At 56.7% G+C, this 27,804-nt stretch overlaps 1 protein-coding gene across 1 annotated transcript; it reads right to left on the reverse strand.

Moving 5' to 3' along the window:
- Positions 1–894: 894 nt before the first annotated feature.
- Positions 895–27,804, reverse strand: LOC139254779 (twisted gastrulation protein homolog 1-like). The gene is made up of 4 exons (XM_070873800.1): positions 27,669–27,804; positions 17,143–17,242; positions 7,587–7,799; positions 895–2,735 (listed from the first exon to the last, which is right to left on the reverse strand). Exons 1-4 carry the CDS (start codon positions 27,774–27,776, stop codon positions 2,518–2,520), a joined length of 639 nt encoding a protein of 212 aa, XP_070729901.1. The 5' UTR covers positions 27,777–27,804; the 3' UTR covers positions 895–2,517.

Here is a 27,804-nt window from a genome sequence, read left to right on the forward strand (position 1 = left end):
GTGTGTGTGTCTGAGTGTGAGTGAGTGTGTGTGTCTGAGTGTGTGTGTCTACAGAAGGCAGGTTTGGGCTCAGTAAGATGCCTGTAGCAGTCGATTTCCTGCCTGCGCTCCCTGTGTGGGCTCACACGGGAAGATTAAGCCACTGATGTGAGCTTCTGGAGATTCTGCCAGGGCCAGTCACACTGCCCCCCCCCAGCGAGAGGGAGGGGAGTGGAACCCAGGGTGACGGGGGATGGGGGAGGTGAGAAGGGAAATGCTCGGGTGCTGGGGGGGGGGGGGGGGGGGGGGGTAGGGCAATTGCCAGGGCGAGGAGGGAGGGGAACTGCAAGAGGGGGCGGGAAGAATAAAAAGCTGTAGCGATTCATTTTGGAATCGAAAGAAAACAAACACAGGCCGAAAGGGCCGACGGGACAGGAGGCCGAGGTCAGGGGTCAAATGGCAGAGTTCAAAGGGAGGGGAGCGAAATTCCTCTTTTTCTTTGTCAACGTGTTGGGGTGGAAATACGTCGGGAGCGGGGCGGAAGGCGGGCGTTGTCATCAGCGCGATGCTGGCGGGTCATCACGTCGCTCCCATTCAGCGAGCTTCGTAACCGTGGCCGCCACGGTCATACCAATTAAAATAAAATGGCGGCCGCGGCGGAGTGCCCTGCCTGCCGGGCAAGGGTGTCGGGGGGGCTCCGGCAACTGCCCTCCCGCGAGACAGTGTCACTCGCGGCGCCCTTAAGGGGGTCGGTAACCCGTTCCCGCCACCCCCCGGCCCAGGGGTAACGGGTGTTCTGCACCCCCATGGGTCGGAAAGGCCTTATGGGACTTAAGGAGGGGCCAATTTCAGCCCCAAGGCCTATTGGGGGAAAAACAATCACGATTCAGCCTCATTCATTTTTTTTATTGGAGAAAAATATTTATTCAGCACGTATAAAAAAAACCACTAAATTTATGCACGACATGAGACTACGGAGGAGACAGAGAAAAGATAGCGTGGTTCATCGCGGCGGCCATCTTGAGTACCGGCTGACGCGGCCTTTGTAGGGACGGAGTGTGGGGTGTGTCGGTTACACTGGTCCCCCGGAGTGTGGGGTGTGTCAGTTACACCGGTCCCCCGGAGTGTGGGGTGTGTCAGTTACACCGGTCCCCTGGAGTGTGGGGTGTGTCGGTTACACTGGTCCCCCTGGGTGTGGGTGTGTCGGTTACACCGGTCCCCTGGAGTGTGGGGTGTGTCCGTTACACCGGTCCCCCGGAGTGTGGGGTGCGTCCATTACACTGGTCCCCCGGAGTGTGGGGTGCGTCCGTTACACCGGTCCCCCGGAGTGTGGGGTGCGTCCGTTACACCGGTCCCCCGGAGTGTGGGGTGCGTCCGTTACACCGGTCCCCTGGAGCGTGGGGTGCGTCCGTTACACCGGTCCCCCGGAGTGTGGGACATCGGGCAAAATGGTCTTCCTGGACTGTAGGGTGCGCTAGCCTCACCCTTCCCCAGAGTGTCGGAGTGGGCTATTAACTATCGGCCTCAGGTTTTTCCTGGAACCCTGGCATGGAGAACTAAACTGCCTGGAAGGAAGTCTCTTAGGAGCAGACAGGAATTTAGTCGGAGGGGCAGAATCTGTATATAATTAGGGTTCAAGCTTATAATCTAGGCCAACACTGAGGGAATGCTGCACTGTCAGAAGGAAATGTTTAACCAAGGGCCCCTTCTGTCTCTTCAGGTAGAAGTTAAAGATCCCACGGCCACTATTGAGCGAAGAGCAGGAAGTTCTCCTGGTGTCCGAGGCCGATATTTCCTGCCTCGATCAACAGCCCCACACAAAAAAAACCAGATCGTTATCTCACTGTTGCTCCGGGCAAACCGCGGGGACACAAAATGGCTGCCATGGCAAATCGTTGGGACGCAAAATGGCTGCTGTGGCAAACCGTTGGGACGCAAAATGGCCGCCGTGGCAAATCGTTGGGACGCAAAATGGCCGCCGTGGCAAATCGTTGGGACGCAAAATGGCCGCCGTGGCAAATCGTTGGGACGCAAAATGGCTGCTGTGGCAAACCGTTGGGACGCAAAATGGCTGCCGTGGCAAACCGTTGGGACGCAAAATGGCCGCCGTGGCAAATCGTTGGGACGCAAAATGGCCGCCGTGGCACATCGCTAGGACGCAAAATGGCCGCCATGGCAAATTGCTGGAACACAAAATGGCCGCTGACAAATCATTTGGACGCAAAATGGCCGCCAAATTCAACATGGCAACAGCGGCTGCCCGCTGAGACGGTTTCATTCTATGCAAAAGGATTTCTGAGTGACGGGGGTGAGGGGGCTACATGAACGCAGGGTTTTATTCTAGTCAGGAGCTCGGTCCCGATAAAAGCGATCGCAGGCACGGGGGGGGGGGGGCCCACAAAACTAACACACCGGCCTACACAATCCTACATTGACTATAACCTACCGCTCTACCCTCCCTCGCTCCCAGCACCTACACACAACGCCCCCCCCTCCCCTCCCCCCCCCGGCAGGCAGGCTGCGGCCTTGCCCCGGCCCTCAGGTGTTACAGCGGGCACAGCCGACCTCCTTGCTGCCGTAGCCCCGGCAGTCAGGGCCCACGCACTCGCAGCAGGCGTTGTGGAACCAGCGGTACTTGGCGGCGCCCATCGACTCGCACGAGTGCTTGCAGTGGTTGATGGACATGCAGGCGTTGAAGTAGACCACGGTGCAAGGGGCCGTCGCATGCCCCCCGGGGTCTGGGCCGGGCTCCACATCTGCGAGAGAGAGAGAGAGGACAGCGGTTAACCGCACAGGAACGGTAGGTGCCCGATTACCGCTCCCGATATAAACAAACATCTCGTGCAGGGTTGGACCTCCCTCGTCCGGCATGATCCTGGTGGCCAAGGGGGGGGGGGCGGGGGGGGGAGGGGGAGCGCATGCGCAGAACGCGACCAAACTCAGCCCCCACCTCGCGGCCAGCCGGCACTTCGGGCCCGCTCAGGGCACTGACCCCCTCACGCCTCCCCCGACCTCGGGCTGACCTCCCTCTATCCGGCAAAATCCCGTATTCGGCACTGAGGGTCCTGAGGGTGCCGGACAAAGGGAGGTTCAACCTGTATTAATAACATCAGAAACAGGAGCAGGAGTCGGCCATTCGGCCCCTCGAGCCCGCTCCGCCATTCAGTGAGATCACGGCTGACCTTCGACCTCAACCCCACTTTCCCGCCCGATCCCTTGATTCCCCTGGACCCCACAAATCTCTCGGTCTCTGTCTTGAGCCTCCACAGCCCTCTGGGGCAGAGAATTCCAAAGATTCACCCCCCTCTAAGTGAAGAAGTTTCTCCTCATCTCAGTCCTAAATGGCCGACCCCTTATCCTGAGACTGTGACCCCTGGTTCTAGACTCCCCAGCCCCGGGGGAAACACCCTCCCTGCATCTACCCTGTAAGAATGTTGTATGTTTCAATGAGATCACCTCTCATTCTTCTAAACTCTGGAGAATATCGGCCCAGTCTGCTCAATCTCTCCTCATAGGACAATCCCCCCCATCCCAGGAATCAGTCTGGTGAACCTTCGCCGCACTCCCTCTATGGCAAGTATATCCTTCCTTAGGTAAGGAGACCCAAACTGTGCACAATACTCCAGGTGTGGTCCCACCAGGGCCCTGTACGATTGTAGCAAGACTTCCTTACTCTGATACTCCATCCCCCCTTGCAGTAAAGGACAATGTGTCATGTGCCTTCCCCATTGCTTGCTGTACCTGCATGCTCGCTTTCTGTGTTTCTTGCATAAGGGACACCCCAAATCTCCCTCAACACCAACATTTCAAAGTTTCTTAACTTTTAAAAAATATTCTGTTTTTTTAATTCATCCGACCAAAGTGACTAACCTCACATTTTCCTATATTTTGAGGTAAAAATTTGACCCTGAGCCACATAAGGAGAAATTAGGGCAGGTGACCAAAAGCTTGGTCACAGAGGTAGGTTTTAAGGAGCGTCTTGAAGGAGGAGAGAGAGGTAGAGAGGTGGAGAGGTTTAGGGAGGGAGTTCCAGAGCTTGGGGCCCAGGCAACAGAAGGCACGGCCACCGATGGTGGAGCGATTATAATCAGGGATGGTCAGGAGGGCAGAATTAGAGGAGTGCAGCCATCTCGGGGGGTTGTGGGGCTGGAGGAGATTACAGAGATAGGGAGGGGCGAGGGCCATGGAGAGATTTGTAAATAAGGATGTGAATTTTGAAATCGAGGCGTTGCTTAACCAGGAGCCAATGTAGGTCAGTGAGCACAGGGGGTGATGGGTGAGTGGGACTCGGTGCGTGTTAGGACACGGGGCAGTGAGCACAGGGGGTGATGGGTGAGCGGGACTCGGTGTGATTTAGGACACGGGTCAGTGAGCACAGGGGGTGATGGGTGAGCGGGACTCGGTGTGATTTAGGACACGGGGCAGCGAGCACAGGGGGTGATGGGTGAGTGGGACTCGGTGCGAGTTAGGACACAGGGCAGTGAGCACAGGGGGTGATGGGTGAGTGGGACTTGGTGCGAGTTAGGACACGGGGCAGTGAGCACAGGGGGTGATGGGTGAGCGGGACTCGGTGCGGGTTAGGACACGGGGCAGCGAGCACAGGGGGTGATGGGTGAGCGGGACTGGGTGCGGGTTAGGACACGGGGCAGCGAGCACAGTGGGTGATGGGTGAGCGGGACTTGATGCGAGTTAGGATACGGGGCAGTGAGCACAGGGGGTGATGGGTGAGCGGGACTGGGTGCGGGTTAGGACACGGGGCAGCGAGCACAGGGGGTGATGGGTGAGCGGGACTGGGTGCGGGTTAGGACACGGGGCAGCGAGCACAGGGGGTGATGGGTGAGCGGGACTTGGTGTGAGTTAGGACACGGGGCAGTGAGCACAGGGGGTGATGGGTGAGTGGGACTCAGTGCGAGTTAGGACACGGGGCAGCGAGCACAGTGGGTGATGGGTGAGCGGGACTGGGTGCGGGTTAGGACACGGGGCAGCGAGCACAGGGGGTGATGGGTGAGTGGGACTTGGCGCGAGTTAGGACACGGGGCAGCGAGCACAGGGGGTGATGGGTGAGCGGGACTTGGTGCGAGTTAGGACACGGGGGCAGTGAGCACAGGGGGTGATGGGTGAGCGGGACTCGGTGCGAGTTAGGACACGGGGCAGTGAGCACAGGGGGTGATGGGTGAGTGGGACTGGGTGTGAGTTAGGACACGGGGGCAGTGAGCACAGGGGGTGATTGGTGAGCGGGACTTGGTGTGAGTTAGGACACGGGGCAGTGAGCACAGGGGGTGATGGGTGAGCGGGACTGGGTGCGAGTTAGGACACGGGGCAGTGAGCACAGGGGGTGATGGGTGAGCGGGACTTGGTGCGAGTTAGGACATGGGGCAGTGAGCACAGGGAGTGATGGGTGAGTGGGACTTGGTGCGAGTTAGGACACGGGGCAGTGAGCACAGGGGGTGATGGGTGAGCAGGGCTCGGTGCGAGTTAGGACACGGGGCAGCGAGCACAGGGGGTGATGGGTGAGCGGGACTCGGTGCGAGTTCGGACACGGGGCAGCGAGCACAGGGGGTGATGGGTGAGCGGGACTCGGTGCGAGTTAGAACACGGGGCAGTGAGCACAGGGGGTGATGGGTGAGTGGGACTGGGTGCGGGTTAGGACACGGGGCAGCGAGCACAGGGGGTGATGGGTGAGCGGGACTGGGTGTGAGTTAGGGCACAAGGCAGCCGAGTTTTGGATCACCTCTGGTTTACGTCGGGTAGAATGTGGGAGGCCGGCCAGGAGTGAACAAAAGAACATAAGAAACAGGAGCAGGAGTAGACCATGCGGCCCCTCGAGCCTGCTCCACCATTCAATAAGATCATGGCTGATCTGATCCTGGCCTTAACTTCACTTCCCCGCCCGCTCCCCATAACCCTTTACTCCCCAAGTCTAGCGGTAACAAAGGCATGGATGAGGGTTTCAGCAGCGGATGAGCTGAGGCAGGGGATGGAGACGGGCGATGTTACAGAGGTGGGAATAGGCGGTTTTAGTTATGCTGGTTATGTGATGGGAAGCTCATTTCAGGGTCAAATACGACACCTGGGTTGCGAACAGTCTGGTTCAGCCTCAGACAGGAGTTGTGGCGAGGGATGGAGTCAGTGTCGAGGGAACGGAGTTTGTGGCGGGGACCGAAAACAATGGCTTCGGTCTTCCCAACATTTTAATTGGAGAACATTCCTGCTTATCCAGAACTGGATGTGGGACAGGCAGCCTGACAATTGAGAGACCGAGGAGGGGTGGAGAGAAGGGAGGGTGAGGTAGAGCTGGGTGTCTCAGCGTACATGTGGAAACTGAGGCTGTGTTTTCGGATGATGTCACCGAGGGACAACATGTAGATGGGAGATAGGAGGGGCCGAGGATAGATCCTGGGGGGACACCGGAGGTAACGGTCTGGGGGCGGGAAGAGAAGCTGTTGCAGGAGATTCTCGGGCTACGATGAGATGGATAAGAATGGAACCAGGCGAGTGCAGGCCCACCCAGGACCATGGTGGAGAGGTGTTGGAGGAGGATAGAGTGGTCAACGTGTCACAGGCTGCAGACAGGTCCAGGAGGGATAGGTTACCCCGCTCACAGTCACACAGGGTGTCACTTGCGACTGTGATGAGAGCAGTTTCGGTAATGTGACAGGGGTGGGAACCGGATTGGAGGATTCAAACATTGAACTGCGGGAAAGATGGGCCCGGATTTGGGAGACAACAACACGGACAAGGACCTGAGAGGAAAGGGAGGTTGGAGACGGGGCGATAGTTAGCAAGGACGGAGGGGTCACGGGTTGGTTTTTTGAGGGGAGGGGTGATGATGGGAGATTTGAGGGAGAGGGGGAGAGTAACCGAGGGGGACAGAGGGAACCGTTAACAATGTCGGCTAACATGGGAGGGGGATGGGGAGGGTAGGGAGACGAGGGGGAAGGGATGAGGGAGAGGGACGAGGGGGAGGGAGAGGGAGGGGAGGGAGAGGGACGAGGGGTGGGGGGGACAAGGGGATGAGGAGGGGGATGTGGAGGACGAGGGGGGATGAGGCGGACGAGGGGAGGAGGGGGGATGAGGAGGACGAGGGGGATGAGGATGATGGAAGGGAACGAGGGGAGGAGGGGACGAGGGGAGGAGGGAGACGAGGGAGACGAGGGGGACGAGGGGGACGAGGGGGACGAGGGGGATGGATGGAGGATGGAGGATGGAGGATGGAGGATGGAGGATGGAGGATGGAGGATGGAGGATGGAGGATGGGACGAGGGGGACGAGGGGGGCGAGGAGGACGGAGGGGGCGAGGAGGACGGAGGGGGCGAGGAGGACGGAGGGGGCGAGGAGGACGGAGGGGGCGAGGAGGACGGAGGGGGCGAGGAGGACGGAGGGGGCGAGGAGGACGGAGGGGGCGAGGAGGACGGAGGGGGCGAGGAGGACGGAGGGGGCGAGGAGGACGGAGGGGGCGAGGAGGACGGAGGGGGCGAGGAGGACGGAGGGGGCGAGGAGGACGGAGGGGACGAGGAGGATGGAGGGGGCGAGGAGGATGGAGGGGACGAGGAGGATGGAGGGGACGAGGAGGATGGAGGGGACGGGCCAGCCTCTCACACACTTACCTTTACTGGGGCCCAGTACCAGGTGCTGGGGGTGGTGACGGTGTCTCAGCTCCTCCTGCACACTGATGCTGACAATGGTCCAATCCATTTGCTGGTCGTTCTCCGACACCGTGCTCAATGCCCGGAACAGGGATGGGATCGGGAGAGGCAGATCTTCCACCGAGCTGCGAGAGGCCGGCTGAGACTGCTGACGACTCTGTTCACTGCATAGTCCTGAGGAGAGAACCATAGAACCACAGAAATTTACCGCACGGAAGGAGGCCATTTCGGCCCATCGTGTCCGCGCCGGCCGACAAAGAGCTATCCGGCCTAATCCCACTTTCCCGCTCTGGGTCCGTAGCCCTGCAGGTTACGGCACTTCAGGGGCACATCCAGGTACTTTTTAAATGTGGTGAGGGTTTCTGCCTCTACCCCCCTTTCAGGCCGTGAGTTCCGCCCCAGACCCCCTCCGCCCTCTGGGTGAAGACATTTCCCTCAAATCCCCTCTAAACCTCCCCCCCAATTACTTTAAATCTCTGCCCCCTGGTTGTTGACCCCTCTGCCCAGGGAAACAGGTCCGTCCTATCCACTCTATCCAGGCCCCTCATCATTTTATACACCTCAATCAGGTCTCCCCTCAGCCTCCTCTGTTCCAAACAACCCCAGCCTATCCAATCTTTCCTCATCGCTAAAATTCCTCAGTCCCGGCAACATCCTGGTAAATCTCCTCTGTACCCTCTCCAGTGCAACATCCTGGTAAATCTCCTCTGTACCCTCTCCAGTGCAACATCCTGGTAAATCTCCTCTGTACCCTCTCCAGTGCAACATCCTGGTAAATCTCCTCTGTACCCTCTCCAGTGCAATCACATCCTTCCTGTAATGTGGTGACCAGACCTGTGCACGCAGTACTCCAGCTGTGGCCTAACCAGTGTTTTATACAGTTCAAGCATAACCTCCCTGCTCTTGTATTCTATACCTCGGCTAATAAAGGCAAGTATTCCATACGCCTTCTTAACCACCTGATCCACCTGGCCTGCTACCTTCAGGGATCTGTGGACCAATGGAGCACGCGGTGTCCACCGGTACGCTCGCGGCCTTCCGCGAGAAGTGGGCGCCGGAGGGATTGGAGTGCATCATCACGCCCGGCAACCGAATTTTAATTTGATTTTATGTTTTAAAGTTTAATTTGTTTTAATTGCCGGTGTTTTTAGTGTCCCCCTCCCCTTTTATAGGGGGCACTTGAAGGAAAAAAATATGATTTTAGTGCCCAAAAAAAAACTTTAAAAAACCCCAAAAAAACAAACAAAAAAAAAACACAAAAAAAAGGGCCTTGGAAATGTTTGGTGCGCCCCCCCAGATCGGGGGGACACGATTTAATGATTTAATGTTTTAATTTTCTCCCAAAAAGAGTTCTGTGGACCAATGGTGGAGCTTTGGAGGCGTGGCCTATTCAGTTGGCGCTGTGCTGTTCTGAGAGAAGGAACTCCCTGCTGTTGCTCCTGTCTGGAAAGCCTGGAGTGAGCCCTGGGAAACAGCCCAGGAAGAGGAGGAAGGGGCTTTCTACATTCCAATCCATCCAGAGGGAGAGGAGGAGAGCAGAAAACTCAACAACCTTTAATACTGCTACAGAGAGTTGGAGAGAGGGGAAAAATAAACAACTATCCAGTGTGGAAGGAGGGAGAAACTTCATCAACTAAAGGTGGGTGTGTTTTGGTGCATTCCCCGAAAGACTTTGTTGTATCGGTGGGGGGAGGAAAGAAGACCATTCGAGGGCCGGAACATCGCGGGGGGTGTGTGTGTGTGGAAGTGTGTGTGGGGGTCTTGCTTACAGCTAGGCCCCACACACCACTGAAGCACCCCTCCCCCATTGCCTAGCCTGGGATAGCTGGAGCTACCTGGCTGAAGTATTACTAATCACCCTATTTAACATCGTTGGGAGTGTGTGCCTGGGTGGCTCCAGCTACCCCAGGTGAAGACATCTTCTCCCCCCACCCGAAGACCATCTACAAAGACTGCGTTTTTCTTGCCATCTGTGGAGTGCACCCCAATAAACGCCCACCCATCGCTGTGAGGGGAGACCTGCCCTCACAGCTTCCCTCTTTCCCACCCCCTCTCTCTCTCTCTCACTTTCTCTGTCTCTCCCCTCTCTCTCTGAGAGCCCCTTTCCTCCTTAAATTAAAGTTAAATTACGACAACTGAGCAGAGGGAGCAAGGCCCCTCCCCATTCGTTAACTAGGCGAGAGGTGTGCCTCATCGAGAGCTCCCTCTGCTCAAAACACCAACGAGGCCAATTAAAGAACATTAAGGCCTGTGACTTTGGGGTGGGTGTAGCCCTTAAAGGGACCCCGTGATGGCGACCCCATCCACGCCGGTGGCAGGGCCAGCAAGGACGTATGCGCAGGCGGCATCCACATCCACGGCACCTCCTGCTGCCCTGCCACCGTTCAAACTTATAACAAAAAAACACGGGGTCAAGAGCTACACTCACCCCACAATGACCATCGAGGAGTGCGTGCGGGCGATGGCTGGGGTAGTCGGCCCCTCGGCCATTGTCGCAGCCTCCAAGATGTCTGGGAAGGCTGTGTTCTTCCTGGGGTCGGAGCGGGCGGTGTCCCTGGCCCTTGAAAAGGGGCTCCCGGTGGGCGGGACGTTCCTGCCGGTGGACCCTCTCGAGGCCACCGCGCAGAGGGTCATCGTGTCAAACGTCCCGCCCTTTGCTCCCGCTGGGCTCCTCCTCCCTCACCTACACCAACTGGGGGAGGTAAGGTCAGGGATCAACCCCATACCGCTCGGCCTCAGGGAGAACAGCCTGCGCCACGTGTTCTCCTTCCGCCGCCAGCTCTTTGTCCGGCTGGCGCGGGAGGAGACGACGGAGGGTAGTTTTAATGTGGTGCACGAGGGGACTGCCTACCGCGTCTTCTGGACGTCGGACGGCGTGCGGTGCCATGCCTGTAGGGAGGTGGGGCACGTTCGCAAGAACTGCCCCGCCTCCAGGGCCGCCAAACCACCGAGGGCGGCCAAGGCTGGCGCCGCCGCCACCCCTCCCCCTAGTTGCGTCCGCGTGCCGGGAGCTGTAGGTGCGTGGGCATCGTCGGAGGCCTTTGTTTTCAGGGCCTCCGGCGGGGGGGAGGGAGAGCGTCCGATCGGAAAGAAGGCGCGGAGGAAGGCGAAACATCTCGAGGCGGGTCCCCTCAGTGCGCCAGACAATTTGATCACCGCGCTCAGCCCAACCCCGTCACCGGCGAGCGCGGGGTGCCCCGAGCCCGTGCCCGAGCCCTTGACCAATATCACAGAGGGACTCGGGCGCGGGCAAGATAAGAAAAAGGGGGGAGCGGAGCGGGAGGCCTCGGCAGACATGGGGGTCTCCCTCCCTCCGCGCCCCCCCCAGGAACTAAAGGAGGCGCCGCTCCAATGAGGCGGAGGGGGAACAACATCCCTCCGCGGAGGAGTCGGTGCCCGCCGCGTGTCCCGCGTCCCCCACCAGCGCCCCCAAACTGCGCCGTAGGCGAGAGGAGTCTGTCCCCGGGGAGGGTGAGACAGTTGAGGCTGCCCAGCCTCTGCCTCCCGGGGATGGCGTGGAAGATCTGCCTGTCGTGGGGGGCGTGGGGCCAGCGGAGGAATGCGTAGCGGCCGGGTCGAGCGTCCCGGGGACCGAGGCGGGCGGGGCCGAAAAGGCCGAACCTGAGCCCGCCCAGCTATTAACCAACTTCCCCCGGGAGTCGCTCGGCCCGGCGGAAACTGAAAATGTTAACAATGTTAATGATTCTGTACACGCTGGGCCGGGGGGTGGCGGCGGGGAGGGGGAAGAACAACAACCCTCGCCCCCTACTGTGGAGCTGGGGGACTTGGAGGACCTGGTACATTTCTTTGACCAGGTCTCTCCCTGTTCCCCGGTTCCTGGGGCAGAGGGGGAACCCCTTCCGCTGTCGCTTCCCGACCCAGCACCATTTTTAAAAGAGCCCAGTGGGGACTCCTCTGCCGACGATCCTGGGGGTGGGATCGGGGCAGAGCCAGGGTCGGATGGAGCGGCCGGGCCGTTTGCCGTACCTCGTGCGGTCGACGGGCCGGCTGCTAGCGGCGACCTCCCGGGGGAGGACGGGGACTCGGTGGGGGACGCGGGAGAAGATCTCGAGTCCATCGCCAGTGAGGCGGTGGATCTCCTCGTGCCCGCCGCTGAGTCCCCCCTCATTCCCGCAGAGGAACTCCGGGACTTTTTGGTCCAGAGCCAGGGTCGCCGCAACCGAGCCCATCTGGCCCGGGAAAAATGGTCCGAGCCGGGGCTGCTCGTCGCGTCCGTCCGCGCCGCCGCTAAAACCATGGCCCCGAGCGGTCCCTTATCAAAGGCGCAAGGCCTTGAGCTGCGCCGGCTCAAAAGGTTCCTCGCTGGGCTGCTGAAGGAGTGGAGGTCAACAAAAGACTCCGCTCCCTCCCCCACAATAGGTTAGGTAGAGGTTGCACTATGCTTTTGCCATGAAGATAACCATAGCCAGCCTCAACATCAACGGCGGCAGAGGGGCACGCCGTAGATTTGACAATTTTTCGCTCCTGCGGGAGGGGAAATATGCGGTGTGCTTCCTGCAAGAAACCCACACCGTTCCGGGAGACGAAGCCACGTGGCTCCTGGAATGGCAAGGAGAGGTCCGCATGAGCCACCTCACCGCCAATTCTAGTGGGGTGGCCATCTTGCTGGGCCCGCATTTTCAGCCGGAGATCTTGGGGGTCGAGGAGCCCGTGCCAGGCCGCTTGCTGCACGTCACGGTTCACCTGGGGGACGTGCCGCTCCATCTCGTGAACGTGTACGCCCCTCAGCCCGGCCCGCAGCAAACGCGCTTCTTCGAAGAAGTGTCCGCTCTTCTTGGCTCCGTCGACGTCGGCGACTGCATTGTCCTCGGGGGGGATTTTAACTGCACCCTCGAGGCGAGGGACCGCTCCGGTGCCCCGCAGTGCATGACGGCGATGGAGAAGTTGAGGGACCTGGTCGGGTCCTTCGACTTGGTGGACGTCTGGCGAAATCTCCACCCCGACTCCAGCGCCTTTACTTGGGTGAGGCCTGGAGTTGGATGGTCTAGAGTCGACCGCCTTTACGTGTCTCGGGCGTACGTTTCCTGCGTCCCGGCGGCCTCCATGCGGCCGGTGCCGTGTTCGGACCACCACCTGGTGTGGGCGGGGCTCTGTTCTCTCCGGAGCCGTCCAGCGAGGAAGCGCGTAGAGTTTTGTGGGAGGACCTGCCGAAAATCTGGAAGCTCCGCTAAGCCTGGCGGAGCTGACCGGCGCCCTCGACCGGCTCTCGAGGGGAAAATCCCCGGGGCTGGACGGGCTGACCGTGGAGTTCCACAGGGCGTTCTGGGACGTCCTGGGGGGCGACTACGCGCGGGTCCTGGGGGAAAGTCTGGCGACCGGGGAGATGCCCCTCTCTTGGCGCAGGGCAGTCATCGTCCTGCTGCCTAAGAAGGGCGATCTCCGCCTCCTTAAGAACTGGCGCCCGGTCTCCCTCCTCAGCACGGACTACAAAATTTTCGCCAGGGCGATGTCTGCTCGCCTTGGCGCCGTGCTGGACCACATGATCCACCCCGACCAGTCATACACGGTCCCGGGCCGGACAATCCACGATAACATCCATCTGGTCCGGGACCTCATCCATCATTCCCAGGACCGCTGGTCTGTCGGTCGCCTTCCTATCCCTCGACCAAGAGAAGGCGTTCGACAGGGTGGATCACGACTATCTGCTCGGAACTCTGCGCGCTTTCGGGTTCGGGACGCATTTCGTCGCCCGGATCCGACTTTTGTACGCCGCCGCGGAGTGTCTGATTAAGGTTAACGGGTCCTTGACGGCGCCCCTTCGCTTTAGGAGAGGGGTGCGCCAGGGATGCCCCATGTCCGGCCAGTTATACGCCGTTTGCGTGGAGCCTTTCCTGCGCCTCTTGCGGACGAGGTTGACGGGACTGGCTCTGCAAGGGCCGGGCGTGGAGGTCGTCCTCTCGGCTTACGCCGATGACGTGCTCCTCGCGGTAGAGGATCCCGCTGACCTGCGGAGGATGCGTGAGTGCCAGGAGATTTACTCGGCCGCGTCCTCCGCCAGGATCAACTGGGAGAAATGTTCCGGACTCCTGGTGGGTCAGTGGCGGGTGGACTCCCTGCCGGAGGAGCTCAGGCCTTTTGCCTGGAGCACGACCCATCTCCTCTATCTGGGAGTCTACCTTAGCCCCGACGAGGGAGCCTGGCCGGCGAACTGGCAGGAGCTGGAGGCCAAGGTCGCCGCTCGCCTAGGGCGCTGGACAGGACTGCTCCGAGTGCTGTCCTACAGGGGTCGAGCGCTAGTCATAAACCAGCTGGTGGCCGCAATGCTGTGGTACCGGCTGGTCACTTTGACCCCTCCCCCTGCGTTTGTCGCCAAGATACAGAAGAAGCTGGTGGACTTCTTCTGGAACAACAGGAAGCACTGGGTCTCTGCCGCGGTCTTGAGTCTCCCGCTTGAGGAGGGCGGTCAGTCGTTGGTGTGCGTCAGCGCCCAGCTCGCGACTTTCCGTCTTCAGACCCTGCAGAGATACCTTTACGTCGAGCCCCCTCCTAGGTGGTGTGCTCTGGCGACGTATTTCTTCCGCCAGCAGCACGGCCTCAATTATGACACGCAGCTCCTGTTTGTGAACTTGGGGGGTGCCAGGACCGCCCTCCGGGAGCTGCCTGTCTTTTACAGGAAACTCACCAGGGTCTGGAACAAAGTCTCCACCAAGCGCAGCTCTCCACCGGCTGGAGTGGCGGCCGTCCTGCAGGAGCCGCTGCTCGGGAATCCGTACCTCCACGACCGAGGCTTTATGTGGCGGTCGGAAGAGAGGGCTGTGGCTGGTGAGGTGACCAGGGTCAGGGACCTGCTCGATGGCGGATTGCGGGCTGGATGGCGCCAGACACGCTGGCGCGGCGCCTAAATTCTGCCAACGTCCGCCACGCGGCCGATGCCATCGAGTCGCTAAAAACAGCTCTGGGCCCTGACTCCGTTAGGTGCATCGAGGAGGCTCAAGCACGTGGGGAGATCCCGTCCGAACTGACCCCCGTCCGGACGGAATTCCTCATCGGCGCCAAACCCCGGAACCTCCCTCGGGGGCCGGCGCCTCACAACTTGAGCCGCCTCGGGGAAATCCCCTCCGTGCCTTTCAGTTCCGCGCGGAGGGGTTTCCTGTACGGGCTGCTCCTGCACACTCTCCACCTTGCCATCCTCGCCTGCCGTCCGGACACGCCATGGCGTACCATCTTGCCGTCCGGAGGAGGCGGGGGTCCCCGATGGAGGGCACTCTACGCGGGAGTCCTCCCACTATTTATCGGGGACTTGGCCTGGAGGGTGGTGCACGGAGCAGTGCCGTGCAACAAATTTTTAAGCCGGTTCACGGGCTCCCAGGCCGCCTGCAATTTCTGCGGTCTGGAGGAGTCCGTGTTCCATGTTTTTATGGAATGCACAAGGTTGCAGCCCCTGTTTTATTATTTAAAGGGGCTGCTCCTGAAATTCTGGCTGCACTTCAGTCCCACTCTCCTGATCTTTGGGCACCCTGTGCGGAGGGGAGCGGGTAGGTCCGAGGGCCTCCTCATAGGACTGCTCCTGGGCACGGCCAAGGTGGGCCATCAGCCGGTCCAGGCAGCGGGCGGTCGAGGGGGTCGTTCAGCCCCGACTGCCTGCCTCTCTTCCGCGGTTACATCCGAGCCAGGGTGTCCCTGGAGATGGAGCACGCGGTGTCCACCGGTACGCTCGCGGCCTTCCGCGAGAGGTGGGCGCCGGAGGGACTGGAGTGCATCGTCACCCCCGGCAACCCAATTTTAATTTGATTTTATGTTTTAAAGTTTAATTTGTTTTAATTGCCGGTGTTTTTAATGTCCCCCTCCCCTTTTATAGGGGGCACTTGGAGGAAAAAAATATGATTTTGTGCCAAAAAACTTTAAAGAAAAAACAAAAACACAAAACCCCCCCCAAAAAAACACAAAAAAAGGGCCTTGTAAATGTTTGGTGTGCCCCCCAGATCGGGGGGGACACGAGTTAAGAATTAATGTTTTGGTTCCTCCCAAAAGAGTTCTGTGGACCTGCACTCCAAGTTCAGAGAACGGTTACAGCACAGAAGGAGGCCATTCGGCCCATTGAGCCCGTGCCGGCTCTCTGCAAGAGCCCCTCAGCCAGTCCCACTCCCCCCGCCCTTTCCCCATAACCCTGCGAATTAATTTCCTTCAGATACTTATCTAACTCCCTTTTGAAAAATAAGATCGAGTCTGGCTCCACCACCCTCTCAGGCCGTGCAGTGCAGATCCCAACCGCTCGCTGTGTAAAAAAAGCTTTTCTTACACCGCCCCTAAGTGGAGGAAGTGCATCCGGGAGGGGCGCTGAGCACCTCGAGTCTCGTCGCCGAGAGCGTGCAGAAAGCAAGCGCAGGCAGCGGAAGGAGCGTGCGGCAAACCAGTCCCACCCTCCCCTTCCCTCAACCACTGTCTGTCCCACCTGTGACAGGGACTGTGGGTCCCGTATTGGACTGTTCAGTCACCCGAGAACTCACTTTTAGAGTGGGAGCAAGTCTTCCTCGACTCCGAGGGACTGCCTGTGATGATGATGATGATTGGTTCTTCTGCCAATCACCTTAAATCTGTGTCCTCTGGTTCTCGACCCTTCCACCAATGGGAACAGTTTCTCTCTCTCTATCTACTCTGTCCGGACCCCTTATGATTTTGAACACCTTGATCAAATCTCCTCTCAACCTCCTCTGCTCCAAGGAGATCAACCCCACAGCTTCTCCAGCCAGTCCCTCTGTTCCTCCACACTTCAGTGTCCTACCATTTAATGTGTGTTCCCTCGCCTTGTGAGCCCTCCCCAAATGCATTACCTCGCACTTCTCCGGATTAAACTCCATTTGCCACTGCTCTGCCCACCTGACCAGTTGAGTGATATCTTCCTGCAGTCCGCAGCTTTCTTCATTATCAACCACACGCCCGATGTTAGTATCATCTGCAAACTTCTTAATCATGCCCCCTACTTTGATATAAACCATAAAAAGCAAGGGACCTAGTTCTGAGCCCTGCAGAACCCCACTGGAAACAGCCTTCCAGTCAAAAACATACCCATCGGTCATTACTCTTTGCTTCCTGCCACTGAGCCAATTTTGGATGCAACTTGCCACTTTGCCCTGGATCCCAGGGGCTTTTACTTCCATGTGGGACCTTATCAAAAGCTTTGCTAAAATCTATGTATATTACATCAAACACACCACCCTCATCGCCCCTCCTCGTTACCTCAGCGACCTTGTGGCTTCTTCATTGTTCTCTCTGCCTTACTCTCCCACTCACAAATACACATAGAATCAGGGAAAGGGGGGGGGGGTTAGGGAATGAGGAAGGGATGGGGTAAGGAAGGTGTGTTGAGGATGTGATAATGGCATGGGGCTAGGGAGGGGTGGGGAAAGGAATAGGCGAGGTGAGGGGATGGGGAAGGGGGTGTCGGGGTTACGGGGAGGGGGTGTCGGGGTTACGGGGAGGGGGTGTCGGGGTTACGGGGAGGGGGTGTCGGGGTTACAGGAAATGGGTATAGGAGGGAGGGCGAACAATAACTTACCGATACATCCACAGCACTGTTCCCACAGGACCCCGAGGCAGAGCATACATTCCCGACAGCATGGGCAGTCCGACCCCATTGGCCGACACTGGCATAGCTCCTGGCACAACGATAGAAATGGATTAAACACCTTTGGGACACAACCTCATTCACCCCGCCCTCCCCCGGCAACCAACCTCGCCAAGCTGCTCCTCATTCACTCATAGGGACAGAGGAATTGGATGGAGACGATGGAGGAAGATGGAGGTGAGAACATCAGAAATAGGAGCAGGAGTCGGCCATTCGGCCCCTCGAGCCTGCTCCACCATTCAATAAGACCATGGCTGATCTGATCATGGACCCAGCTCCACTTCCCCGCCCGCTCCCCATAACCCTTCACTCCCTTATCGCTCAAAAATCTGTCTATCTCCACCTTAAATATATTCAATGGCCCAGCCCCCACAGCTCTCTGGGGCAGAGAATTCCACAGATTTACAACCCTCAGAGAAGAAATTCCTCCTCATCTCAGTTTTAAATGGGCGGCCCCTTATTCTGAGACTATGCCCCCTAGTTCCAGTCTCCCCCATCAGTGGAAACATCCTCTCTGCATCTACCCTGTCAAGCCCCCTCATTAACTTGTAAGTTTCAATAAGATCACCTCTCATTCTTCTGAATTCCAATGAGTAGAGGCCCAACCTGCTCAACTTTTCCTCATAAGTCAATCCCCTCATCTCCAGAATCAACCGAGTGAACCTTCTCTGAACTGCCTCCAAAGCAAGTATATCCTTCCTTAAATACGGAGACCAAAACTGTACGCAGTACTCCAGGTGTGGCCTCACCAATACCCTGTACAGTTGTAGCAGGACTTCTCTGCTTTTATACTCCATCCCCCTTGCAATAAAGGCCAACATTGCATTGGCCTTCCTGATCACTTGCTGTACCTGCATACTAACTTTTTTCAATATTCGTTCCTGGGATGTGGGCGTCGCTGGCAAGGCCCCCTGGCATTTATTGCCCGTCCCCTAACTGCCCCTTGCGAAGGTGTGAGCCTCCTTCTTGAACCGCTACAGTCCGTGTGGTGAAGGTGCTCCCACAGTGCTGTTAGGGAGGGAGTTCCAGGATTGTGACCCAGCGACGATGGAGGAACGGCCGATATATTTCCAAGTCGGGATGGTGTGTGACTGGGAGGGGAACGTGGAGGTGGTGGTGTTCCCATGGTCCTGCTGCCCTTGTCCTTCTAGGGGGTAGAGGTCGCGGGTTTGGGAGGTGCTGCCGAAGAAACCTTGGCCAGTTGCCGCGGTGCATCTTGTAGACGGTGCACACTGCAGCCAGGGGGCGCCGGTGGTGGAGGGAGTGAGTGTTGAAGGTGGTGGGGAGCGTGTCGATCGAGCGGGGCTGCTGTGTCCTGGATGGTGTCGAGCTTCTCGAGTGTTGTTGGAGCTGAACTCATCCAGGCAAAGTAGGGAGTGTTCCATCACACTCCTGACTTGTGCCTTGTAGATGGTGGAAAGGCTTTGGGGAGTCAGGAGGTGAGACACTCGCCGCAGAATACCCAGCCTCTGACCCGCTCTTGTAGCCACAGTATTTATGGCTGGTCCGGTTAAGTTTCTGGTCAATGGTGACCCCCAGGATGTTGACGGTGGGGGATTCGGCGATGGGAATGCCATTGAATGTCAAGGGGCGGTGGTTAGACTCTCGCTTGTTGGAGATGGTCATTGCCTGACACTTGTGTGGTGCGAATGTTACTTACCACTTATCAGCCCAAGCCTGAACGTTGTCCGGGTCTTGCTGTATGTGGGCACGGACTGATTCATTGTCTGAGGAGTTGCCAATGGCACTGAACGATGAGGAGGATGAGGAGGAGGTCAGAGGTGAGGAAACATAGAAACATAGAAATTAGGTGCAGGAGTAGGCCATTCGGCCCTTCGAGCCTGCACCACCATTCAATAAGATCATGGCTGATCATTCAACCTATGTACCCCTTTCCTGCTTTCTCTCCATACCCCTTGATCCCTTTAGCCGTAAGGGCCATATCTAACTCCCTCTCGAATATATCCAATGAACTGGCATCAACAACTCTCTGCGGCAGGGAATTCCACAGGTTCACAATTCTCTGAGTGAAGAAGTTTCTCCTCATCTCAGTCCTAAATGGCTTACCCCTTATCCTTAGACTGTGAGCCCTGGTTCTGGACTTCAAGAAGATGATGAGTAGGATGGAGGGTGATGAGCAAGATTATGATGATGGAGACAAGGAAGATGAGAAAACAACCCCAGCCTATCCAATCTTTCCTCGTAGCTAAAGTTCTCCAGTCCAGGCAACATCCTGGTAAATCTCCTCCGTACCCTCTCCAGTGCAATCACATCTTTCCTGTAATGTGGTGACCAGAACTGTGCACGCAGTACTCCAGCTGTGACCTAACCAGTGTTTTATACAGTTCAAGCATAACCCCCCTGCTCTTGTATTCTATGCCTCGACTAATAAAGGCAAGCATTCATGGAATTCGCTGCCTCAGAGAGCTGTGGAGGTTGGGTCATTGAATAAATTTAAGACAGAGATAGACAGTTTCTTAACCGATAAGGGATTAAGGGGTTATGGGGAGCGGGCGGGGAAGTGGACCTGAGTCCATGATCAGATCAGCCATGATATTAAATGGCGGAGCAGGCTTGAGGGGCCTTATGGCCTACTCCTGGTCCTCTTTCTTATGTTCTTATGTATTCCGTAAGCCTTTTTAACCACCTTATACACCTGGCCTACTACCTTCAGAGATCTGTGGACCTGCACTCCAAGGTCCCTCTGTTCCTCTACACTTCTCAGTGACCTACCATTTAACGTGTATTCCCTCGCCTTGTTAGCCCCTCCCCAAATACATTACCTCACACTTCTCCGGATTGAATTAAATTTGCCACTTTTCTGCCCACCTGACCAGTACATCGATATCTTCCTGTCGTCTTGGAGCTTCTCCCTCACTGTCAACCACACGGCCAATTTCTGTATCATCTGCAAATGTCTTTATCATACCCCCTACATTTAAGTCCAAATCATTGATATATACCACAAACAGCAAGGGACTGAGTACTGAGCCCTGCAGAACCCCACGGGAAACAGCCTTCCAGTCACAAAAGCTCCCCTCAACCGTTACCCTCTGCTTCTTGCTGCTCACACAATTTTGGATCCAATTTGCCCCTCTCCCTTGGATCCCATGGGCTTTTACTTTTTTGCTCAGCCTGCCATGTGGAACCTTGTCAAAAGCCTTGCTAAAATCCGTGTAAACTGCATCAAACGCACTGCCCTCATCGAGCCTCCTGGTTACCTCCTCAGAGAACTCAATCAAGTTCGTCAGACACGACCTTCCCATAACAAATCCGTGCTGACTGTCCCTGATTAATCCGTGTCTTTCTAAATGAAGGTTTATTCCGTCCCTCAGAATTGATTCCAGTCATTTTTCCACCACCGAGGTTAAGTGAACTGGCCTGTAATTACTCGGTCTATCCCTTCCTCCCGTTTTAAACAATGGTACAACATTCGTGGTTCTCCAATCCTCTGGCACAACTCCTGTGGCCTGGGAGCATTGGAACATGATGAAGAGGGAGGCAAGGACGATGGAGATAGAAGAGGGAGAGGCAGGAGGACAACGAGTCAGGTGGAGGCTGAGGAAGATGGAGGTGGGTCGGGTGGAGATGAGGACAGAGTGAAGGATGAAAGGTGAAAGGAAGGACAAGGTGACCCCGGAGATGAGATGAGGATCGATGGGAAGGAGACGACAAAGGGGTCAGGAGAATCCGGATGGTCAGCAGAATGTCCTGACATCCTCTCCTTCCACTGTTGTGTTCCAGGTGAAATGCCTGCCCTACCAGACATCCCCACAGAGAGACAAACCGCACACAGAACTGTGAGCCCCAGGACAGGCAACTGGGTGATCTTACCCAGGAACAGGAGGAGGCCAGTTAGCCCCTCGGGCCTGTTACCCAGGAACAGGAGGAGGCCATTCAGCCCCTCGAGCCTGTTACACAGGAACAGGAGGAGGCCATTCAGCCCCTCGAGCCTGTTACATAGGAACAGGAGGAGGCCATTCAGCCCATCGAGCCTGTTACACAAGAACAGGAGGAGGCCATTCAGCCCCTCGAGCCTGTTACCCAGGAACAGGAGGAGGCCATTCAGCCCCTCGAGCCTGTTACACAAGAACAGGAGGAGGCCGTTCAGCCCCTTGGGCCTGTTACATAGGAACAGGAGGAGGCCATTCAGTCCCTCGAGTCTGTTACACAAGAACAGGAGGAGGCCATTCAGTCCCTCGAGTCTGTTACATAGGAACAGGATGAGGCCATTCAGCCCCTTGGGCCTGTTACATAGGAACAGGAGGAGGCCATTCAGCCCCTCGAGCCTGTTACACAAGAACAGGAGGAGGCCATTCAGCCCCTTGGGCCTGTTACACAGGAACAGGAGGAGGCCATTCAGCCCCTCGAGCCTGTTACACAGGAACAGGAGGAGGCCATTCAGCCCCTCGAGCATGTTGCACCGGTCAATTAGATCATGGCTGATCTGTTTCGTATTCCCAATTACCAGTCTCAGTTCCGTAACCCTTAATACTCTAATCTCTCAAAAATCGATCAATCTCATTTTTGACATTTTCTACTGACACGCCCCCCCCCAGCCTCAACAGCTTCTTGGGGTGGGGGGGGGGGTGGAGGGAGTTCCAGATTCCCACTGCCCTTTGTGTGAAGAAGCGCTTCCTGACATCACCCCTGAACGGCCGGGCTCGAACGTTAAGGTTATAGCCCCTTGTTCTGGACTCCCCCCACCAGAGGGAATGGTTTCTCTCGCTCTGCCCTATCGACCCCTGTAACCATCTTAAACACCGAGTTAGGACACGGGGCAGCGAGCACAGGGGGTGATGGGTGAGTGGGACTGGGTGCGAGTTAGGACACGGGTCAGTGAGCACAGGGGGTGATGGGTGAGCGGGACTTGGTGCGAGTTAGGACACGGGGCAGTGAGCACAGGGGGTGATGGGTGAGCGGGACTTGATGTGAGTTAGGACACGGGTCAGCGAGCACAGGGGGTGATGGGTGAGTGGGACTTGGTGCGAGTTAGGACACGGGGCAGTGAGCACAGGGGGTGATGGGTGAGTGGGACTTGGTGCGAGTTAGGACACGGGGCAGTGAGCACAGGGGGTGATGGGTGAGCGGGACTTTGTGCGAGTTAGGACACGGGGCAGTGAGCACAGGGGGTGATGGGTGAGCGGGACTTGATGTGAGTTAGGACACGGGTCAGCGAGCACAGGGGGTGATGGGTGAGTGGGACTTGGTGCGAGTTAGGACACGGGACAGTGAGCACAGGGGTGATGAGTGAGCGGGACTTGGTGCGAGTTAGGACACGGGGCAGTGAGCACAGGGGGTGATGGGTGAGCGGGACTGGGTGCGAGTTAGGACACGGGGCAGTAAGCACAGGGGGTGATGGGTGAGCGGGACTCGGTGCGAGTTAGGACACGGGGCAGTGAGCACAGGGGGTGATGGGTGAGTGGGACTCGGTGCGAGTTAGGACACGAGGCAGTGAGCACAGGGGGTGATGGGTGAGCGGGACTTGGTGTGAGTTAGGACACGGGGCAGCGAGCACAGGGGGTGATGGGTGAGCGGGACTCGGTGCGAGTTAGGACACGGGGCAGAGAGCACAGGGGGTGATGGGTGAGCGGGACTTGGTGCGAGTTAGGACACGGGGCAGCGAGCACAGGGGGTGATGGGTGAGCGGGATTGGTGCGAGTTAGGACACGGGGCAGTGAGCACAGGGAGTGATGGGTGAGTGGGACTTGGTGCGAGTTAGGACACGGGTCAGCGAGCACAGGGGGTGATGGGTGAGCGGGACTCGGTGCGAGTTAGGACACGGGGGCAGTGAGCACAGGGGGTGATGGGTGAGCGGGACTGGGTGCGAGTTAGGACACGGGGCAGTGAGCACAGGGGGTGATGGGTGAGCAGGACTGGGTGTGAGTTAGGACACGGGGCAGTGAGCACAGGGGGTGATGGGTGAGTGGGACTGGGTGCGAGTTAGGACACGGGGCAGTGAGCACAGGGGGTGATGGGTGAGCGGGACTTGGTGCGAGTTAGGACACGGGGCAGTGAGCACAGGGGGTGATGGGTGAGCGGGACTTGGTGCGAGTTAGGACACGGGGCAGTGAGCACAGGGGGTGATGGGTGAGCGGGACTCGGTGTGAGTTAGGACACGGGGCAGCGAGCACAGGGGGTGATGGGTGAGTGGGACTTGGTGCGAGTTAGGACACGGGGCAGCGAACACAGGGGATGATGGGTGAGCGGGATTGGTGCGAGTTAGGACACGGGGCAGTGAGCACAGGGGGTGATGGGTGAGCGGGACTCGGTGCGAGTTAGGACACGGGGGCAGTGAGCACAGGGGGTGATGGGTGAGCGGGACTCGGTGCGAGTTAGGACACGGGGGCAGTGAGCACAGGGGGTGATGGGTGAGTGGGACTTGGTGCGAGTTAGGACATGGGGCAGCCAAGTTTTGGATGAGCTCAAGTGTGGGAGCTGGGAGGCCGGCCAGGAGAGCGTTGGAATAGTCAAGCCTAGAGGTAACAAAGGTATGGATGAGGGTTTACGCAGCAGGGGAGTTGAGGCAGGGTGGTGACAGATGATTTCGTGGAGGTGAAAGTAAGCAGTCTTGGTGACGGTATGGATATGTGGCCGGAAGCTCATCTCAGGGTCAAATACAGAAGCTAGGTTGCGAAGGGTCTGATTCAGCCTCAGGCAGTTGCCAGGGAGAGGGATGGAGTCGGTGGCTAGGGAACGGAGCTTTGTGGCAGGGACTGATGACGTTTGCTTCGGTCTTCCCAATATTTAGTTGGGAGGAAATTTCTGCTCATCCAGTACTGGATGTGGAACAAGCCGCCTGACAATTTCGAGACAGTGGAGGGGTCGAGAGAAGGGGTGATGAGGTAGAGCTGGGTGTTGTCGGGGGAACAGGGAAACGGCAGAGACGTTGAACAAATATTTTGTGTCGGTCTTCACAGTAGAAGACACTAAAAACATCCCAATAATCAAGGGGCTATTAGGGAGGGAGGAACTTAAAACAATCACTATCACGAATGAAGTAGTACTCGGTAAAATAATGGACTAAAGGCGGACAAGTCCCCTGGACCTGATGGCTTACATCCTAGGGTCTTAAGAGAAGTGGCTGCAGAGATAGTGGATGCATTGGTTGTAATCTCCCAAAATGCCCTGGATTCTGGGGAGGTCCCAACGGATTGGAAAACTGCAAATGTAACGCCACTATTTAAACAAGGAGGCAGACAGAAAGCAGGAACCTATAGAGTAGTTAGTCTAACATCTGTCGTTGGGAAAATGCTGGAGTCCATTATTAAGGAAGCAGTAGCTGGACATTTGGAAAATCATAATTCAATCCAGCAGAGTCAGCATGGTTTTATGAAAGGGAAATCATGTTTGACAAATTTACTGGAGTTCTTTGAGAATGCAATGAACAGGGTGGATAAGGGGGAACCAGTAGATGTGGTGTATTTGGATTTCCAGAAGGCATTCGATAAGGTGCCACATAAAAGGTTACTGCACAAGATAAAAGTTCACGGGGTTGGGGGTAATATATTAGCATGGATAGAGGATTGGCTAACTAACAGAAAACAGAGAGTCGGGAAATGGTTCATTTTCAGGTTGGCAAACTGTAACTAGTGGGATGCCGCAGGGATCAGTGCTGGGACCTCAACTATTTACAGTCTGTATTAATGATTTGGATGAAGGGACCGAGTGTAACGTAGCTAAGTTTGCTGATGGTACAAAGATGGGTGGGAAAGCAAGTTGTGAGGAGGACACAAAAAATCTGCAAAAGGACATAGACAGGCTAAGTGAGTGGGCAAAAATTTGTCAGATGGAGTATAATGTTGGGAAAGTGTGAGGTCATGCACTTTGGCAGAAAAAAAATCAAAGAGCAAGTTATTATTTAAATGGAGAAAGATTACAAAGTGCTGCAGTACAGCAGGACCTGGGGGTACTTGTGCATGAAACACAAAAGGTTAGTATGCAGGTACAGCAAGTGATCAGGAAGGCCAATGGTATCTTGGCCTTTATTGCAAAGGGGATGGAGTATAAAAGCAGGGAAGTCTTGCTCCAGTTATACAGGGTATTGGTGAGGCCACACCTGGAATACTGCGTACAGCTTGGGTTTCCATATTTACGAAAGGATATACTTGCTTTGGAGGCAGTTCAGAGAAGGTTCACTCGGTTGATTCCGGGGATGAGGGGGTTGACTTATGAGGAAAGGTTGAGGAGGTTGGGCCTCTACTCATTGGAATTCAGAAGAATGAGAGGTGATCTTATCGAAATGTATAAGATTATGAGGCCTGCCTATGTCCTTTTGCAGCCTCTCTATGTCCTCCTCACACATTGCCCTTCCTCCCATCTTTGTACCATCAGTAAACTTGACTACGTTACACTCAGTCCCCTCTTCCAAGTCGTTAATATAGATTGTAAATAGTTGGGGTCCCAGCACTGATCCCTGCGGCACCCCACTAGTCACTGGTTGCCAACCCAAGAATGACCCATTTATCCCGACTCTCTGTTTTCTGTGAGTTAGCCAATCCTCTATCCATGCTAATATATTACCCCCAACCCCATGAACTTTTATCTTGTGCAGTAACCTTTTATGTGACACCTTGTCAAATGCCTTCTGGAAATCCAAATACACCACATCCACTGGTTCCCCTTTATCCACCCTGTTTGTTACATCCTCAAAGCATTCCAGCAAATTTGTCAAACATGATTTCCCTTCATAAATCCATGCTGACTCTGCCTGACCGATTCTGCTTTTCCAAAAGGTGATCTTATCGAAACAGATAAGATAATGAGGGGGCTTGACAAGATGGATGCAGAGAGGATATTCCCACTCATAGGGGAAACTAGAACTAGGGGACATAGTCTCAGAATAAGGGGCCGCCCATTTAAAACTGAGATGAGGAGGAATTTCTTCTCTCAGAGGGTTGTAAATCTGTGGAATTCTCTGCCCCAGAGAGCTGTGGAGGCTGGGTCATTGAATATATTTAAGGTGGAGATAGACAGATTTTTGAGTGATAAGGGAGTGAAGGGTTATGGGGAGCGGGCGGGGAAGTGGAGCTGGGTCCATGATTAGATCAGCCATGACCTTATTGAATGGCGGAGCAGGCTCGAGGGGCCGAATGGCCGACTCCTGCTCCGATTTCTTGTGTTCTTGTCAGGGTACATGTGGAAACTGAGGCTGTGTTTTCGGATGATGTCACCGAGGGACAACATGTAGATGGGAGATAGGAGGGGGCCGAGGATAGATCCTGGGGGGACACCAGAGGTAACGGTCTGGGGGTGGGAAGAGAAACCGTTGCAGGAGATTCTCGGGCTACGATGAGATGGATAAGAATGGAACCAGGCGAGTGCAGGCCCACCCAGGACCATGGTGGAGAGGTGTTGGAGGAGGATAGAGTGGTCAACCGTGTCACAGGCTGCAGACAGGTCCAGGAGGGATAGGTTACCCCGCTCACAGTCACACAGGGTGTCACTTGCGAACTGGAAGGACTCAAACATAGAGTTGCGGGAAAGAAGGGCCTGGATTTGGGAGACAACACGTCCAAGGACTTGGGAGAGGAAAGGGAGGTTGGAGACGGGGCGATAGTTTGCAAGGACGGAGGGGTCAAGGGTGGGGTTTTATTCAGGAGGGGCTGACGATGGCAGACTTGAAAGGGTATACAAGCCCAGGCTATGCAAACCGTCCTCATAATTGAACCCTTTTAGCCCCAGTATCATTCTGGTGAGTCTGCACTGCAGCCCTTCGAGGCCAATATAACCCTCCTGAGGGGCGGTGGCCAGAACTGAACACAGTTTTCCAGGTGGGGCGTAACCAGAGCTCGGTACAACCGTTGACAGGACAGACCGCACAACGCCAGTGTTGTCGCGCAGGCCAACATCCCCAGCATCGACCAAAGCACTGACCACACTCGAGCAGTTCCGATGGGCGGGCCACATGCCCGATGCTGGACACCCGAAACAAGCGTTCTACTCGGGACCCCTACACGGCAAGCGAGCCCCAGGAGGGCAGAGGAAACGTTTCAAGCACACCCTCAAAGCCTCCTTGGAAAAAAATTTAACATCCCCACCGACACCCGGGGATCCCTGGCCCGTGACCGCTCAAAGTGGAGAAGCATCCGGGAGGGCGCCGAACACCTCGAGACTCTTCCACACGGAAGCCAAGCGCAAACAGCGGAAGGAGCGCACGGCAACCCAAGCCCCCCCCCCACCCACCCGTCCCTCCAACCACCGTCTGCCCCACCTGTGACAGAGACGGGAGGTCCCACATTGGGCTCATCAGTCACCTGAGAACTGGTGTTAGTGTGGGAGCAAGTCATCCTCAACTCGGGGGAACTGCCTGAGAAGAGGTCCAACAGTTCTCGCTTGTCATCCATGTGGCTCGGTCAAGGAGGGGAGGGAGGGCGGGGGGGGGGGGGGAACTATCATAGCTGAAACATCGGGGAAGGAGGTGGGGAGTGAGGAAAGACTCGCGCCGAAAGCCTTACCTGTAACAGGCACTTGCTGACATCACTGGCGCACAGAGCCTTGTTGCAGCCAATGGCGGAGGAGATCAGCACACTCAAGGGCACCAATAGCAAGGTGGGCCAAGCCATCCCCGGGCCTTTTGCTGGACGGGAAGGA

Source organism: Pristiophorus japonicus, unplaced genomic scaffold (assembly GCF_044704955.1).
Source record: "Pristiophorus japonicus isolate sPriJap1 unplaced genomic scaffold, sPriJap1.hap1 HAP1_SCAFFOLD_575, whole genome shotgun sequence".
Classification (NCBI taxonomy): Eukaryota; Metazoa; Chordata; class Chondrichthyes; family Pristiophoridae; genus Pristiophorus; species Pristiophorus japonicus.

Excerpts from the sequence above, each read along its gene's own strand:
- LOC139254779 (XM_070873800.1), bottom strand. The coding sequence starts at position 27,776 with ATGGCTTGGCCCACCTTGCTATTGGTGCCCTTGAGTGTGCTGATCTCC. Across the intron at positions 17,243-27,668 it reads TCAGCAAGTGCCTGTTACAG|GAGCTATGCCAGTGTCGGCC; the intron begins GTAAGGCTTTCG and ends TCGTTGTGCCAG. Across the intron at positions 7,800-17,142 it reads ACAGTGCTGTGGATGTATCG|GACTATGCAGTGAACAGAGT; the intron begins GTAAGTTATTGT and ends TTCTCTCCTCAG.